Source organism: Crocodylus siamensis, chromosome 1 (genome assembly GCF_052110815.1).
Source record: "Crocodylus siamensis isolate JL-2025a chromosome 1, ASM5211081v1, whole genome shotgun sequence".
Taxonomy (NCBI): domain Eukaryota; kingdom Metazoa; phylum Chordata; order Crocodylia; family Crocodylidae; genus Crocodylus; species Crocodylus siamensis.
The window spans coordinates 193,385,516-193,403,896 of record NC_143395.1 but is presented as its reverse complement, the minus strand read 5'-3'; the positions used below and the strand labels follow the sequence as shown (position 1 = coordinate 193,403,896).

General features: G+C 45.1%; 1 protein-coding gene across 1 annotated transcript in view; it reads right to left on the bottom strand.

Moving 5' to 3' along the window:
• Positions 1 to 788: 788 nt before the first annotated feature.
• The window catches only part of HAO1 (hydroxyacid oxidase 1), a 49,679-nt gene continuing 32,086 nt past the window's right edge, over positions 789 to 18,381 (bottom strand). Inside the window, exons 4-8 of the mRNA XM_090051637.1 lie at positions 17,412 to 17,587; positions 13,605 to 13,696; positions 3,942 to 4,100; positions 3,693 to 3,762; positions 789 to 1,824 (exon numbers count right to left, since the gene is read on the bottom strand). Coding sequence (XP_089907763.1) covers positions 1,754 to 1,824; positions 3,693 to 3,762; positions 3,942 to 4,100; positions 13,605 to 13,696; positions 17,412 to 17,587 — 568 coding nt within the window. The 3' untranslated portion in view covers positions 789 to 1,753. The remainder of the gene's footprint in view (positions 1,825 to 3,692; positions 3,763 to 3,941; positions 4,101 to 13,604; positions 13,697 to 17,411; positions 17,588 to 18,381) is intronic.

Below are 18,381 nucleotides of genomic sequence, written 5' to 3'. Positions count from 1 at the left end.
TGATCTGCCTGAGAGTTAAAAATTCCCCTTAAAGACCTCCACTAAAAGAAAGACTTGCTGTTCCTAATGTTATTGAAGGAAAAATAAAGTGGGAAGAATATCCCTTCTGGGCCTCCTTACTTTATCATGAAGGGAAAAGAGGGCACAAATTCAATTTAACTTACATCCTGAACGTACCACCATTAACATTTTTGCACCACAGTTTCTCCATCTGTAAATTATAGGAATTATGAATCATACCCTCCATTTTTAAAGTTCTGTAAGATCTGTGGCTGACAACTGTTGGATAAATGATAGAGGGTGATGATGATGATGCAAAGTATGACACTTTAGGTTAAGCCAAATTTGCCCAAAATATAATCTCAAAACATTCCCAGCATTTTTAAGTGTAAATGTAACACAAAACTATAGCTGACGTAAATCAGCTTAACTTGATTGTAGTCATTAGAGATGCCTGAATCCAAGATTCTTGACTGGTGTAAATTCAGGCATCTCTAATGACTACAATCAAGCTAAGCTGATTTACATCAGCTATAGTTTTGTGTTACATTATATTGATATGTGTTTTGTTTTATATATATTGTTACTGTTACATCAGCTATAGTTTTGTGTAACATTATATTGATATGTAATTTATATTTAATGGAAAAAAGCATTAGGTAAGTTAAAAAAAGACTTCCCAGATCCTGGTTTCCCATTCAGTTCCTTGCAATTAAAACCCCTCAAAGGTACTTACACAGCTACACTGTTTATATAGTGATGAAGCTGCTAGAGGAAATGATGCCATGTTGATAGGAAAGCAATATTTAATCTGGATGATCTAAAGTGTAGTTTCCATAAACAGTGAACAAGAGGTGTCCTTTCCATTTTAAACTTTTACATTTCAGGAATTGTTTGCTATCAAAACATTTCTGTTTACAGTTTCAGTTTAACAGCTAAGTTACTTCCAGGCATGCAAGTTCATATCTTAAAACTGTTCTTAGCATTTGTACATATATTTCAAAGGGTTTTCTGGGTAATGAGAAAACAACTACAGTTTGTGTACTAGCAGAGGCATACTTGCAAACCTGAAGCCTACCAGGTGGAAAGAGGTGTCAACTTTTTCAAGAGTGTTCAGCTCTGAGAAAGAACTGTTTTTGGGTTTGGAGACTTCATGCAGTGTAACTAGGGAGGCAGGTAGAAAGAGCACCAGCCCCAGGTACCAACTTGGAGGAAGTGTCAGAATGAAGTCCCTCTCCCCCAGAGCCTTTGCTGCATCTGGAACAGCCCTGTGCCCCCTTCCCTGTGGCCATAGGAGATGAGCTAGAGAAACCCTGTGCTGCTTGACTGTAGGAGATGGGTACTGGGACACAGCAGAAGCAGACTTTTTTTGCCCAGTCGTAGAAGCCAAGCACAAGCAGCCCTGTGCTACCTGGCCATTGAAACCAGGTGCAGGGACAAAGCAGGAACAGTGGGGGGGGGGGGAAACAGTCTTTGAGTCCCCAGGACAGGTAAGACCTTCCCTATGGCTGGGTGGCACAAGGCTGCTCCAGTCCAGCTTTTAAGGCCAGGCAGTGCAGAGCTATTCCAGATGCAACACAGGAATGCTCTCCACCACTACCCTCTTTCTCCATAATTTTGCCCAGGGCACCAAAATTCATAGCAACACCTCTGCTCTTGTTAACGTCTGACCAAAGTACTTCTCACAGAAATAGTCCCATATAAATGAATGGAACTGCATTCCAGCCAGTGGATAAAGAAATCATCTTCAGTGCTAAATCTTGGCAACAGCAGCTGAAGCTGTCCGTACCAGCGTTCTGTCAATCTCTTTCACACTTCGATACCCTGGTGGAAAAATCAAAAATGTAACACAATTTTAGGGAATGTAAAATAACAGTTTGCATTTTTCCATCCCAGTTTTCTCATAAAGGTGGGCATGGGTTACTGAGAGGAAGACATTGTTTTCATAGTAAAGACATAGAACTAGTACTCAGGAGAATAGCATTCAATTTCTGGCTCTGTCACAGACTTTCCACGTAACCACAGGCAAATTCTCTTTGTAGCCTTTGATTCTAGAACACTGTGGCAGGGGGTCTCCCCGAGGCCAGTTACAGTACTAGCCCACCCACCTGTCTGGGGCAGTCCATTCTGATTCACCTATCATGGTTTGCAATAATATCTGATGTAAAATACAAGAGGCTGCCCATTAAAATGCTCTCATGCCTAGAGCATTATACATGGCTCCAACCTCCCCTTTACTGTGTCCCATGCCTCGCAGATGGCATCCAAAATCACTATCACTGTTACTCCCCTGTCCCCATTGCTGGACCATACTTGGCCTCTGGCCCAAACTTGGCCTCAGATGTCCAGAGACTTAACTTAGCCACTTGCCCCCTCACTGGGGCCTCTACTCACACATGTACCCCGGGCTCTATACCACTCATTAGGCTTCTAGGCCTTTACATTCTACCCCCTTATGCCCCTTAGGGCTCAGGCATCTGTCAGCATACCTGGATATCACTCTCCTTCCAGCCTCTCACTAGGCCTCACTTGTTCAGGCCTCCCAGTAGGCCTCACCCCTGCCAGTTCTAATCAGGGGCTTTCCTACCTGCTGTGTAGGGCCACAGCTCTAAGCCCCTTTCTAGGCTGGACCTTGCTGTCCCTAGGCCGATAACCTTCTCCCTGGGGCCTGGGACCCCACTGGGCCCCTAGGAACCTCTTCCATCCCCATAGTTCCTACCCATAACCTCCAGATGTTCCTGGGAGCAGAGGAGCTCCAGCTAGACAATGTTAACTTGGCACCATCCCTGCAGCAGCCGCCACACGCCTCCCCACTTAAAATTCTTCCAGGTGGAGGTAGGTGGTGCATCTCTCTGATGCTTCCCTCGCAGGCTCCTCTGTAGCCTGCAAAAGCCCTCATAGTGGCAAGCACCCCAGTAGTGCTCCACCACAAACATACCATTCTGTTGACTTAGGCTGATCTTCAGCATGGGGAATTTCACCATACGAATTTACCTGATTCCTGTATGGAGCCCAAAGCTTGTGCTTGGTCTAGGGTGGATCTTTTAGGAAAATATTCAGGCCTCATTCAAAGACTCCTGGTGATGGAGAATTTACTACCCCTCTCTGTGTGGTCTTTCAGTGGTAAATTATATTCCCCATTAAAAACACACTACTCCTTTCCACTTAGTCTCTCTGGGACTTGGTCCCTCATCAGAAAAACAGGATTACAGCACTCCCTTCATTGAATTCAACCCTGTTCAGTTCTCTTCCAAATAGCAACTTCAATAGAGCCACACAACTATAGGGGGCAAAAAGTATGCCTCACCTGATAAAGCAAGCTATCCTGATGGCCCAAAGCAGGATAAAATAGGTCTACCAGGAACATTTCAAAAGAGAACCTGTGAACCTTTGCTTGCTATGCAGTTCACCATAAGCATAGATCCACCATGCCCCCTCCTCTTCCCAGCCATAGACCATGTCTATTTCTTGGGCTCAAGTCAAGGGATAGGGTTACTGCTACATGGATGCTAAAATGCAGTTCCTGCGAATCTACTGCACTGAGAGAAAGTGAATATGTGTGGCACTTCCTTCTACACATAAAGACAAAGAAATAATTGTTCCCACAGTTCTCAAAGTTCCTTTGAGATGAAAGCTGTGATAAAACAGTAGGCAGCAATAGTGATGTCAGGAAGTAATTTTCTATGTCTCACCAGAAAGGGCCATTGCTAAATGGAGTTCTTCCTTCAGCATCTGAAGAACCTCCTTTGCTCCTTCTTCACCCTAGCAGATTAGAAGACAAAACACTGTAGAAGAATATCTAACTCAAGATTAAACCTTGCCTAGCTTTTGAGTGCATGACATCATACCTTAAATATGCTTTTAAATTACTTTTTGGTGTATCTATACATGCTCATTTTTTAAAAGGCCGGTTCAACATTCAGTGAATTTTGCTGGATTACCTGATAAACCAAGCCCCAAATGATAGGTCTTCCAATGAACACAGCCTTAGCACCAAGAGCTAATGCCTTAAGAACATCTGTGCCTTTTCTTATACCACCATCAAGGAACACCTCCACCTTCCCCGCCACAGCCTCCACAATTTCAGGCAACACATCAATCTAGAAAAGCAAGAACAGGAATGTGGCAAGTTCATTATTTGATTCCTGAACAAGCTAGTATATGTAGGACACAGGTTTAAAGATATTAAGCACATGCACAGTTAAGCTGATTGTGGGACATATGAAACTGAATAATCATGCACACACAAAGAACATATTTGCAAGGTGATTCACATATGCATGTTACGTAAATTCTTATTCATTTTGAATACAGACCCAACTACAGGAGGGTCACTGTACACATACATAACAGAGAGTCCCTATCCTGAAAATGTTACTGTGAGGACCGATGGAAAACTTTCCATTTCTTCATTAACTGATGTTAAATGAAAGAGAAAATCTTGCTAAAAAAAATTCCATTTTTGGAAGGAAAATTTTGGTTTTAATTGAAAGCCAAAGCATTTTTATTTTTTCAACCAATATCTAAAACAATGTATGTACGCGTGCCTACATATTTTGTAAATGTTGATGGAATCCTTTTCAAACACACTCCACTCACTATCTATCTAGCAAGATATATAGGAAGGCAGACAGACAAAAATGATTTCTAACTTATGAGAACTGGGGCAGAGAGATTAAATAATGTCCAAAATCATACAAGACATGTGAAAAAGAAACAGACCACTAGTACTCAGTTCCAGAGCAGTACACACTACCCACAAGACCTTCATTCCTATCATGCCTAACTATTCAAGATAAGTAGAAGACAGTCATTGGAAAGTCAATTACTACAGAGGCTGAAATTACTCTGCCATAGGAGGACAAAAATGGATACAAATGTATGCCTTCTCAAACATGAATGTAATTCATTCCTTTTTAATGGATAAAAATGACTGGAGGTGGAGGGGAAAGGAGCTTTGAAAGTGCAGTTAGTGTTTAAATTTGGATTCAAATTTTCTTTAACTTTGGCTATTGATATGAACACCCCTTTCCACCCTGCCTCCCACCCCTTTTGGTTTTGTTTCCTTGCCAAACATCTTCTGGATCTACTTCCATACACAAACCACTCTTTCTACATCCTGACAAACTGCACCAACATAGGAGTGCTGTAATTACTAAGGTATTATGCAAGCCATAATTAAAACATATATTTCTTCAATGTGTAACTGGACACTAAAAATATTAATCAGGTTGGGTTCAAGTCACATTTTGAGAATGCATCAAATTAAAGCAAATTATTATTTTTCAAAAGTAGAAACACTTAAGTGTGTTCTAAGACAGATTTATATTATGAAAATTGCATTATAAAATATATCCGACTTTTGCTATGAAGGGTACATACAGATATTCAGGAAAGTTAGAGGAAGCTTAGACTGAGTTAAAAATGGCCATCCAATATAAGGTAAGTTGGGAAGGGGGGCTGGCAGGAGGGGTAGGAGGCAAGTGAGGTCCATGGAGGGGAATTGGGGGAGATCGCAGGACTAGTAGAGTCCACAGAAAAGATCATAGGGCAGGCAGGGTCTGCAGAGGGGTTTGGGAGTATGGGGAGGCTCTCCCCACAACCAGGCCAGGGGCAATTTTTATCCCCCTGATCCCTACCACCACTAAGCAAAAACCTCCACTTCTCCTCCAGAAAATGTACCCTCCATCCCACCTGACCCACCCACCACCTCCAACTTGCTTCAGTTGGCTCCTGGCACTGGCAAATGCCAGTAAAACTGGCACCAGGAAAAGCTTGCAGGATGGGAGAGTTTGGCAAGCTCAGCGAGGGAGGATGCTGACTAGTCCACAGCAGGCACGGGATTGTCCATGTGGGGGCGGGATTAAAAATAGCCCAGTACCATAGAGGCGGTAGGAAAAGCACAGCCCTGGGGCGGGGGCCAGTGGCTGGGCTTTCCCAACCTAGGAGCTATGCTAAGAAGTATATAGAATTTCAGTTAAATTGGTCTTGTTTAACCTAATCTAATTTAAACTAATGGAGGTAGCAGTAACTTAGATCAGATCAGCCATTTTAGACTGATCTAAACTTCCTGAAGTTCTGTACAGTTCACACCTAGATCCCTAAGTTTAGTCAATATAAGTATAAGGATCGCACCTGGGTGAAATAAGTTAAAGCAAGTGGCCGTTTTTAATGCCATCTAACCTGCTCCTAACCTCCCCATACATCTGTACCTAGCCAGAGAGTCCAATGAACAGACCAGATGGTTCTACACATAGAGCTTTAATGCTTCCTTCTCTGTGCTGAAATAGTAAAAAGAAATAATTTGTAACACTTCATTTTTCAGTAAATTTTCACCTCTATTGCAGTTGACCAAACACAATTGGATTTCAAAATTCTTCAATGTACTTATTATTCAAAATTATTTATTAATTTCTTCACAATTTTTTTATAAGTGGATCTTGTATAGATAGACAGATTCATAGATTTCGTAGACATTTGGGCTGGAAGGGACCCCCGAGGGTCATCGAATCCAGCCACCTGCCCCAGGGGCAGGAAGTCACCTTGGGTCAAAGGATCCCAGCAAGATAAGCATCCAACTGTGTCTTGAAGATGTTCAAAGTGGGTGCTTGAACCACCTCCAGCAGCAATCTATTCCAAACCTGGGGGGCTACCACAGTAGAGAAGTTCTTCCTTATGTCCAGCCTGAATCGGTCGCGGTGGAGTTTGTGACCATTCGATCTTGTCATGCCTTCGGGCGTTCTGGTGAACAGATGTTCCCCCAGATCCTGATGAGCACGCCTAATAAACTTATAGGTGGTCACCAGGTCAACCCTGAGCCTGTGCTTTTCCAGGCTGAAGAGTCCCATGGCTCTCGGCTTCTCATCATAAGATCTGTTTTCCTGACCTCTGATCATGAGCATGGCTCTCCTCTGCACTCTCTCAAGCTTCTTCACATCCTTTTTGAATTGTGGAGCCCAAAACTGGACACAGTACTCCAGCTGCAGCCTCACCAAGGCTGAGTACAATGGGAGAATGGTGTCCAGGGATTTGTTTGAGAAGCATCTATGGATGCAAGCCAGCATTTTGCTCGCTTTGCTAGCTGCAGCATCTCACTGAAGGGTCATGTTCATCTTGTGGTCAATCATGACTCCCAAGTCCCTTTCATCTGTAGTGCTAACCAGCGTAGCACTACCAAGCCTATAAGGATGCTGCAGGTTTTTCCTCCCAAGGTGGAGAACCTTGCATTTTTTGGTGTTGAACACCATCAGGTTCTCACCTGCCCATTTGCTGGGCCTGTCCAGGTCAGCCTGAATCACCCGCCTGTCTTCTGGTGTGGATGCTTTACTCCAGAGTTTGGTGTCATCAGCAAACCTGGTGCTTCTGACACCAATGTCCACATCATTGATGAAGATGTTAAACAGTATAGGCCCTAGGTCAGAGCCCTGAGGGACCCCCACTGGTGACTGTGCACCAAGATAATTGGCTTCTGTCAACCACCACCTTCTGCGTCCTACTGCAGAGCCAATTCCCCAGCCAGCGAATCGTGGTGAGGTTGAGGCCAAGAGGTGATCAAAGGATCAAAGGATTTTTTAAAGTCAAGATATACAACATCAATCTCTTCCCCCTTGTCCAGGTGATATGTCACTTGGTCATAAAATGAAATGAGATTGGTCAAGCAAGACCTATCCACAACAAACTCATGCTGGGTATCCCTCAGGATACTGCCGTCAGCTAGGCTGTTAAGGATGGCCTCTTTGATAATCTTTTCCAAGACCTTCCCCAGGATACAGGTCAGGCTGATAGGCCTGTAGTTTGCCGGGTCTACTTTCCTCCCTTTCTTGAAGATCGGCACCACATTGGCCTTCTTCCAATCTTCAGACACTTCACCAGAGCACCAGGAGTTCTCAAAGATACGAGCCAGGGGCTAAGCTATGACGCTTGCCAGATCCTTGAGTACCCTTGAGTGTAAACCATGAGGGCCGGCTGACTTGAAGGTATCCAGCCTGTCAAGGTGTTCCTTCATGATGTCAGCTTCAATGGAAGGTAAGGAATCTCCCTCACCTGGGCCTCCCTGACCCACAGTGGGCAGGGGCATCCCATGATAGATAGATAGATAGATAGATAGATAGATAGATAGATAGATAGATACGGTTTGATTAGGGGTGACTCTGCCTTGAGCAGGAAGCTGGACTAGATGACCTTGTGAGGTCCCTTCCAGCCCTAATTTCCTAATTTTTCAGAGGTACTTGCATGATTTAGGAACCTAAATCCTATTTCCATGAGAGAGATTTCCAAAAGTGTCTTGTGATTTTGGATTCATAAAAAGGCTTTGGGCATGCTCCAGGAGTTGGAAGGGGGCACCAAAAGCCGCTTTAATTAAAGTGTTCTGAGCATCTCATGTATCAGCATCCCCACACTTCAAAGTAGTGGCAGGAGCACTTTATCTAAATCTCATTGAACAAGCTTCAGAAAAAGCGTCCCTGCCACCATTCTGAAGCACAGGGATGCTCATACATGAGACACATAGGCTGGCTGCAGCATGGTAACTACCATGCTCTGACAGACTCATTAACTGAGTCTACTCTGATGTGCTGTAATTATAGCACATTATAGTTTCATAGTTTCAAGGGTCGGAAGGGACCTGAGTAGATCATCTAGTCCGACCCCCTGCCACGGCAAGAAAGAGTACTGGGGTCAAACGACCCCAGCAAGGTGTACATCTAGCCTCCTCTTAAAGACCCAAGGGTAGGAGCCAACACCACTTCTCTTGGAACTTGGTTCCAGATCCTAGCCGCTCTGACGGTGAAGTAGTGCCTCCTGATATCTAACCTAAACCTACCCTCTGCCAGCTTGTGACAGTTATTCCTGGTCACTCCTGGCAGTGCTCGGGACAACAGGGACTTCCCCAGTGACTGCTGGTCCCCTCTGACTAGTTTGTAACATGCCACTAGATCCCCCCTCAGCCATCTCTCCTGGAGGCTGAACAGGTTCAGGTCCCGTAGCTTCTCCTCATAGGGCCTGCCCTGCTGTCCCCTGATCAGGCAACTGGCCCTCCTCAGGACCCTCTCCATGCTGTCCACATCCCTCTTGAAGTGCGGCACCCAGAGCTGGATGCAGTACTCCAGCTGCGGCCTGACCAGTGCCGCGTAGAGGGGGAGGATCACCTCTTTGGACCTGCTCGAGATGCATCTGTGGATGCATGACAAGGTATGGTTGGCCTTCCTGACTGTATCCCCACACTGCCGGCCCATGTTCATCTTGATCCTTTTCCACCTCTGTGCTGACAAGAGGGGAGTTCACCAACCCATAGGTATGGTGCCGGTTGTTCCTCCCAGGCGCATCACTTTGCACTTGTCTGTGTTGAATCCCATCCTATTCTCATCTGCCCACCCTTGTAACCTGTCTAGGTCCAATTGCAGCCTATTTCTCCCTTCTAGCATGCCCATATCTCCCCACATCTTAGTGTAGTCAGCATATTTGAACAGGGTACTTTTACCCCCTCGTCCTAGTCACTGATGAAGATGTTGAACAGTGCGGGCCCAAGGACAGAGCCCTGGGGAACCCCACTGCCCACATCCCTCCAGGTCAAAAATGACCCATCCATTACCACTCTCTGGGTGCAACCATCCAGCCAGTTGGCGACCCAATTGATTGTGTGGGTGTCAACACCACAGTCCCCCAGTTTCTTAATGAGAACAGGGTGAGAGACGGTGTGGAAGGCCTTCCAAAAGTCCAGGAAGACTATGTCCACTGCTACCCCTGCATCTAATGATTTGGTGGTCTGGTCATAGAAGGCCACCAGGTTGGTCTGACAGGACCTGCCTCTAATGAACCCATGTTGGTTGCCCCTAAGTATGATCTCCCCTGGTGGCCCCTCGTGGGCATGAGCCAGAATAACTTTCTCAAAAAGCTTGCCCAGGATCAAGGTAAGACTAACTGGTCTATAGTTTCCCAGGTCCTCCTTCTTCCCCTTTTTGAATATGGGAACCATGTTGGCCCTCTTCCCATCGTCTGGCACCACACCAGAGCACCACAAGTGCTCGTAAAGCCATGCAAGGGGTTCTGCAATGACCTCAGCCAATTCCCTCAGTACTCGAGGGTGGAGATCATCCAGACCAGCTGACTTGAATATATCCAGTCCTTCCAGAAGTTCCCTAACTAGTTCCTCACTAACTCTTGGCCTAAGTGAACCTCCCCTGGGGCCTGAGGGGGGCCCAGTGAGAGGGTGACTGTTCCGGTCCCTGCTTGGGAAAATGGAGGCAAAGAAATCGTTAAATTTGTTGGCTTTGTCGTCTGGTTTGATGACCAAATTTCCTAATGTGTCCTGCAGGGGCCCAACATTACCCAGAACCTACTTTTTACTCCCTATGTATTTAAAAAAGGACTTCTTGTTGTCCTTAATCTGGGAAACTAGTCCCAGTTTTATCTCTGCCTTGGCCTTCCTGACTGCCCCCCTACATCCCCGAGCAACTGCAGTATAGTCATCCCTGGTGACGGCCCCTCCTTTCCATTGGGTGTACGCCTCCCTTTTTGCTAGGGGACATTCCCAGATGCTTTTGGTGAGCCATGGGGGCTTGTGTGCCCTCCTGCTCCCTTTGATCCATGGTGGGATTACCTCCCTTTGGGCTTGGAGGATCGTCTCCTTAAGGAGTGACCACTCTCTTTGGACACCTGGCTCCCCTCCCCTCTGGGACCTCAGTGCGTCCCCGACTATTCTCCTTAGCTCATTGACGTTCACCCTCCTGAAATCTAGGGCTGCTGCCTTGCGGCAGGCCTTTGCCACCTTGGGCTTGATGGTGAATTCCAGCAGGTGATGATCACTGTCGCCCAGGTGGTTGAGCACCCGCAGCCCCCTCACCAGGTGGTCTCCTGTAGCCAGCACCAGGTCCAACAAGTCGTCTCCCCTGGTCAGGCTGTACACCTCCTGGGTTAGATAGAGGTCCTGCATTCTGGCTAAGAACCTACGTAAGTGGTCAGATCTGGCTGACCGCCCTTCCCAGCAGATGTCTGGGAAGTTCAGGTCCCCCATGACAACCACATCCTTTGACTTCACTACCTCCATGAGCTGACTTAAGAATTCCTGGTTGAGCTCTTCCCCTTGGTTGAGAGGTCTGTAGTAGACCCCCACCATTGAGTCTCTTTCCCCTCAACTGCCTTGTATTCTAACCCAAAGCACTTCAGAGTGCCCCTCCTCTGATTCTTTGTTAATTGACGAGGATGGGTATTCCTTCTTAATATAGAGTGCCAAGACCCAACCTTTCCTTCCTATCTTGTCCCTCCTGTACAGCCTATAGCCTTTGATATTCACCGCCAAGTCATGCGTTGAGTCCCACCACGTTTCAGTGATCCCCACTATGTCCAGGTTATTATAGTAACCTCCAGGCTTGTGTACAGGCACCTTTTGTTTTCAGAAAGTGCTAAACTGCTTTTAAGAGTCAGGCCCTTTTAAATTTGACACCTGGAAACTGAAGCAACCAAAATTACTAGACACAGGCCACATACATGAAATGCTACTGTGCAATAGTGAACTAATTGTGACATGATGCTACTGCACATTAGCGTTAGAAATAAAAATGTGTGGGACATATAGTCATTTAGTACTCAGTTATGCAAGTGCTAAATGACCATGTAGTAACAACTGTGCAGTCTGCCACTCATGTAGATGTGGCCACAGTTGAAGATCTTGGCTTATGTCACTTCTGTAAATGGGAATCATGCACAAAAGTAATTGAGGAATTCTTGAAAATGTTGCTAGTATTTGCCGATATCGGCTTCTACAGAGAAACTAGGTACCATGAACTAATAAACCTAAGTCACATGGTATTGTTTATTCCCACTGGAGAGTTTTATGAGCTACATGGAGCAAATTTTGAATTTTACAGTCAGATATATAATGAGAAAAGTGCTTTCCACAAATAGTCATATAAGGCAATAAAGCCATTTTGACTGAATGTTTGCAAAAAGCAAATACTCAAAGGTCATAGTCACAACTGCATTTAATATTGGATTCAAACAAATATTCATAGAAACACTTTCTCACTATTTGTTCCGCTCCAATTACTGAAATCAGCTGGTTGAAATAGGTGCTGTGTTCTGGTTACAGTCTTCCTGATTTGCATAAAGGTTGCTCTTCCTTCCCTATAAGGGTACACCTCCTAGTGGGCCACCACTGCAGAATACCTTTCCACCAGCCCTTCCAATCACCAGTACTCTGTAGTCTGCCTGAGACACATGGCCAGGCTGGAGCCCAACACGGCATGATTCTTCACTGCGTTTAACATCTAGAAAGTCAGTTGTAATCATAACTTGGCTCCATATTCTAACTAGTCTGAGGGGGTTTTTTCTGGAATACTAGCCAGTGTTATTGACAATGAGCAGGATCTGCAAGAAGGATGAAAGGTGAAAATTGGCAGGACTTCTAGTGAAAAAGAAAATGAAAAGGCTCATACCAGAAGGCTTTGGGGAAGGAAGGGATATTCCAGAGCAAATCCATTAAAGTAGAGCAGATCAAAGGTTTTCATGGAAAATGGGTGTTGGTGACAAATAATCTAGCCTTTTATCAGAACTGAAAATTATCCTATTTTTTTTTTAATTTTGAAGTTCTTCATTACAAACAAATATTTCAAAAAAAAGTTGTAAGGATCAAAATATTAATTTGCATGACCAGAAGCCAGTGAGCAAGGCATGCTCAGCAACAAACTTGCCCATGAGCAACTGGGATGCAGGACCCACTGAGGCCTGGACAAGTTTCACAGCCTGTGGCTGAGCCTCTGTGCTGCCTTGGATATGACATTACCAGAAACCAAAATAGCTCAAGTATGTCTACATTAGCTTCAGTCACACCCTAAACTGCAGCATAGAGACTCCTTGCTGTAAAAAGGTAGAAGGTCACTACAGACCATGTCTCATGAGCAGAGGAGAGAAGGAAGGAGTTTGCTACAGCTCAGTTCCCAAGGAAAAGAGAACTCACTGCCAGCAAATGGAGAGCGGTGTTAATCTAGCTTCAGTTAGCTTGTCTAATCACTTTTCACCCAGCCAACACCACCACCTTCATTATTATCTGTGATCTTGTCATACTATTGATTATGGATTCTGTGTTTCCAGAAGTCACTGGGCCATCTGGTCATGTGAGGTAAGGTGTGGAGGGTGTGAGCAACAGCTCCCTGTACAGCCCAAACTTTCAATTATCCATAGGATCTTGAATGCCCAGGGCTATCCTTACTGCTTTTACTAAGCTCTTAAATGATCTAAACAGAAACAGCTCCTTTGGATGACCTTACCAGGCCCTACATCCAGGGCAGGATGCCCAGGTAGCCAGAAGAGGCAGCCCACGTGTAAATCCTTCTGTGGTTTTCAGTTTGATTTCTTAAAAGAAAAAGATCCGCACACTACACTCACCCTCACCAATGGGAGGTGAGGGTTGCCTGGGAAAGAACGTAGGGATGTTCTGATTGCCTCAGAAGAAACAGCTTACTGTAGCTTAAAAAATACGGCGCATGCATTTATACATTCCCCTCCAGTAAACACATGTGCAAATTAAAAAAAAGAAGCCAAAGCTGCAATTAAATATTAATGAACAGATTTCTGAGAGACATTATTAAGTGGTTTCCTTCAATACTCACAGTTGCAGGCACGCCATCCAGTTGGCGCGCACCATGGTTTGACACAAGGATCCCATTTACACCATGTTTCACAGCTTCTTTAGCATCATCAGCTGCAAGAAACAATAATGGCTCTTTCAGGAATAGAAGATAATTAGGGCTGTCATTGCAGTAATTGTCACATCTGTGAAAATGTGCTCAGAGAATGAAAATCTATTCAGGACTTTGGCTTTTAAGAAGTGGTGACTTGAAACAGAGTGTATAGAGTTAGTCATGGCCCCAGTCAAACCCAAAGTTCATGTTGAAGCCATCTCAGGAGATCATTCTGTCCAGTCTCCTGCTCCAGGCAGAATTGTCCCTGTCTAAAATCACTAACCTTCTCTTAAAATTTTCAAAGGATACAGATTTCACCACCTCTCTAGGATATCAGTTCCAAGCCCTAATCCCCCTTGTAGTTGGCAGTTCTTTGTAATATCCAACCTGAATTGCCTTTCATGTGAGTCCACTATAGTCCTTGTCCTGTCGGTATATGAAGGCCTTTATCCAATCTCTCCTCAGTTCTCTCTTCTCTATAAACATTGGAAAGGATAAACTTATAGCTTAGTTTGAGCAGTTATTGGCCTCCTCTGGCCGCCAGCCTACCTTTCCCTCACTCTGATCTCCCATTTGCCATCATCAGAAATCTCACTGCTGAGTGATGTAATATAGGCCAAAAGTATTAGTATGATTACAGTTATCATCTACGCTTAATGTAAGAATGTTGCCATGTTCAGTGGGCTTTGGATTTATTACCAATCCTGCCAGAGGAAAAATAAAACCTCCTCTCACTTGCACACAAGCAGTGTCTGGGCCTCTCTACCCAGTGGATTGAACAAGCTCTATTGTTCCCATTCTGGGTGATTACAAATTTAGACATATGAGTGCCAGCCTGGGAACTCTGATAAAATAATTTTAAAAGGGGTATGTTAAGAGGTTCTGTTGCGTTACTTAAAATAAGATATTAAGACCCCTCAGAAGGCAGTCAATTGGTACTTCATGGCTCATTCTAATCTACCTGATCCCTTCTAAACTCTAACCTCCTAGTGGTTAGATCACTAGACTGGGGCTTAAAACAGAATTCACTGAGCCATGTCAAATTCAGCTGCTAAAGGGCCTGCTTCTTGGCCTGCCAAGAAATCTTCCAACCTTGACAATGCTGAGCAGCTTTGCACCAATCACATATAAGTTCTTGGAGGATTCATAAACTGGACATTCCTCCACCTATCTCCAGTAGTGTAACACAGGGTGGGCAAGCAGGACACATGCCCCAGGCATTGCTTAGGAGAGAAGGCACCTCTCACCCTCATATTTCCCCCCTCACCTTGTATTTCCCAGCTGCACATTGCAGTGGCTCAGGCAATATGCGCCATGAAGTGCATCAATCTTAGTTTTGCAGAGCAGCAGTACAGTTCACTGCTGCTGGGGGGGTGGAAATTGACCCCAATTTTGCTGCCAAGATCAGCATAAGCTTCAGCAGCAAGAAATGGGGTGAAAGTTCCTCCCCAGTGGTAGTGAACTCCAGTGCTCCTTTAGAGAACTACAACTCCCAGGACACCTTGCTATCCATGACACACACCACCTGGCTGCTGCTGGCTAGTGATGGAAGGGTGAGAGAGGGCTCTCCCAGCTACATTCTTCCCACATCACACCCCACCTATCTGGCCTACAAGATGTGAACCATTATCTCAAAATATGCCTCCTAGATCAGACCCCACACAAAAGACAGTGCAACTCCCCCTTATCCAAGAGGTCAGCGGTTAGACCGCTCCTCCAAGATGTGGGAGAAATGTGTTCAGTTCCCACCCTCAGAGAATGTGCCTAAGCCACCACTTACAAAACTGTTCAGGGAAGAGTACTCTCAGCCCTTCTAGGTGAAGCTGTTACACTATCCATGGAATAATTAAATATTTACTGGGCTGGATGCCACTCTAGCCCAGTGGCTAGGACAGTTACCTGATAAAGGGAATCCTGGCTTTCAAACTCTGTCCCACTGAACGTTTCAATATTGTGCAACTGTGCAAGTCTGCAGAGGACCCTTTCAGGTGACTAATCTGTGCTGCTATTAATACCCAGGCTATGTAGGGTAAAGCTGGATTGTGCGTACCAGTTTCAGCTGCAGTCACCACCTCTCCAATGCAGCCTAGACATAGGTCTTGTGTACACTAGACAACTTCTGCCACCAGAAGTGCTGTTGGTAGAACACATGTATGCCTGTGTGGCTGCTGCTGTCTCCACTTCAGGGCAAAGGACACCCTGAGGAGGCACAGCTTTTACAGGGGTCACAGGAGGTGCATTCATGTCTATGTACATCTTGTGCTATCTGCTGGGTGGTGGTGGAAGTTTTCTGTCAGTCAGAGAGCTACTGGGTCATAGTCTGAGATCAACAGAGTGCGCTGGAGGAGAGACAGCAAAAGCATCATTGGACTCTCTTCTCTTCTCTGCCTGTATCATGGGAGTGATGATAACCATTACTTACCCTGCATGAACTATATGAATCTTTGCTAACCAAAGTGGTGGTTCTGTCACTGCCATTAATAGATTTACCCTGGCTTCTGGGAAGATATTCCCACTTTTCGCCAGAGTGAATGAGATAGGAATCACATTCATTACGTGCTACACCCTGCAAATGTTTCCTAACCCCAAAGTGTCACTCCATTAAAAAAAAAGTTTAAAAATCTATCTTCCCCCACTGCTTTGTGTGATGGGTGTGCAGGGTATAATATTGTAGGATCATACCCTCCTACGGCCCAATCCTGAAAGTCAACTAGTATATCCAAGTCAGGATGACTGCAAGCCTCAGTTGGCACCTTCAAAGCAAAATGCAAAACTGTCTTCATAATACAGACCAGTCCCTGCTGACCCAGAGGAGGAGAGAACACATGTATGGGTCTGTGTACACTTCCTAATCTCAAGAGATGCTCACATCGCACAATGAGGAGCTTGTGAGATGGGTGCATGAGATGGGTGCGTGAGCTTGTGAGATCCAACATGACAGAGACTGTCTTCAGCTCCCATTGAACTCAACTGCAATTGAAGGGCATTTAGCACCTCTGAAATGATGACTTCCACTTCACAAACTCTCTCCATTTGACTGACTTTAGCCTTACTCCACTATGCCATTCCTATTCAGCAACACACCAAAGCGTTGAATCTAATGACAATTAATTACTATTTTCTCACGTACTACACACCCCCACATAAGAAATGCACCTTATTTTTGGGAGGCAGAAGATAAAAAGAAAGATTTTTCCAGAATCATAGCTGACTGCATGCAGCCACTCACTTGTCCTCACCCAGCTCAATGACTTCTTCAGGCACAAGTACAGTGTTAACTCTCTCACAGATGCTAAGGAATTAGTAGCAAGTTTTGGCTGCGCAGCCAAAAACTACTGCCAATATCTTAGCAGCTGTAAAAGTGTTAAAATTAGACTCTACCCCTGCTGTTTGCTGGGCCAGAGATAAGTAGCAGCCATTTTGGAGGCCACTAGAGTACAGTGTCTCCATACTTCCGTTCCATCAGAGAAAAATCAGCTTCCCCACTTAAGATATGCACCCCAATCAAAGCCTGGGTTATGACAGTATTTTGAAAAACAGAAAAGCAAAATCATGCCTTCTCTGCATAGTTACTTATACTTACTTATGTGGACAGCTGCTCACCATTTATTTGTGGGGGGAAATCAGCACAAATAAAGCAACATCAAAAGTGTTATTGTTATGGATTCGAATAAATGCAGTCGCATCTACTCCCATTACATGGTACAGCATAGCTTTCACTTCTGTGAACCTCACCTCGGAGGATGCCTTTAGCGACAATGGGTAGTGAAGTCAGCCCTCTCAGCCATTTAACATCCTTCCACTGGATGGATGGGTCAATGGCCTGTGCCACATACACAGCCAGACCACTGTTTTCTCCATAGCCTTTTTCAGAGGAAAAGGCCAAATCGTTGGTTGCAAAATTTTTCATTCTGAAGTTGCAAAGAAGGGAAAGGAAAATTAACTGGAAAAATAAGCAGCATTCAAAATGCCCTCTATAAAGTACCAGCCCTGTCACAAGCTCATGCCAGCAGCCCCCCTCACCTTGCAACTGCACACAGAAATAGCAAGGGTGCACATCTTAATATTTACAGCAAACTCACCAGCTTCCTGGGCCACTTTCAGACTGTGGGGCTCCTTGTAGGCTGGATCCAGATGTGGCAGCAGTATGGTGAGCTGCTAACAGCAGTAGGGTGAGCAGCGGTAGCAGCTACAGGGGTTAATGCAGCCATCACTCACCTCCCACCCCCTGACATATGCGTCCAGTGAGGCTTCATGCCCCAGATTCCCTATTTACCCCACCCCTGAATTCTCAACTCTTCTGGGAGCCCCACAGGCCAGAAAACAGAGATGCGTGGGCCAAATCCACCTAGGGCCATACATTCGACTCCCTTGATTTACAACAAAATTCAGTATTCAAAAACAAAACACATGGTCAGTCATGCATCTTGTAACTAGAAATAAAGGGATCCAAACTATTCTCTTTGGAGTCCATAACAACCCTTCCCTCACCTGCAAGAGAACTAAGATCTGGCCCAAGTCCACAGACTGAATCAGAATCAGGAATTGAAGACATAAAGAGTAAAGATATTCCAGTGGTTACGGACCTATCTTAGGACTGCAGTTCAAATGCCTGCTCTGCCACAGACTCCCTGTATAGTTTTAAACAAAACTGTCTGTGCCTCAGTTCTCCATCTATGAAAAAGGGAGCAAGAACATTCCTTGC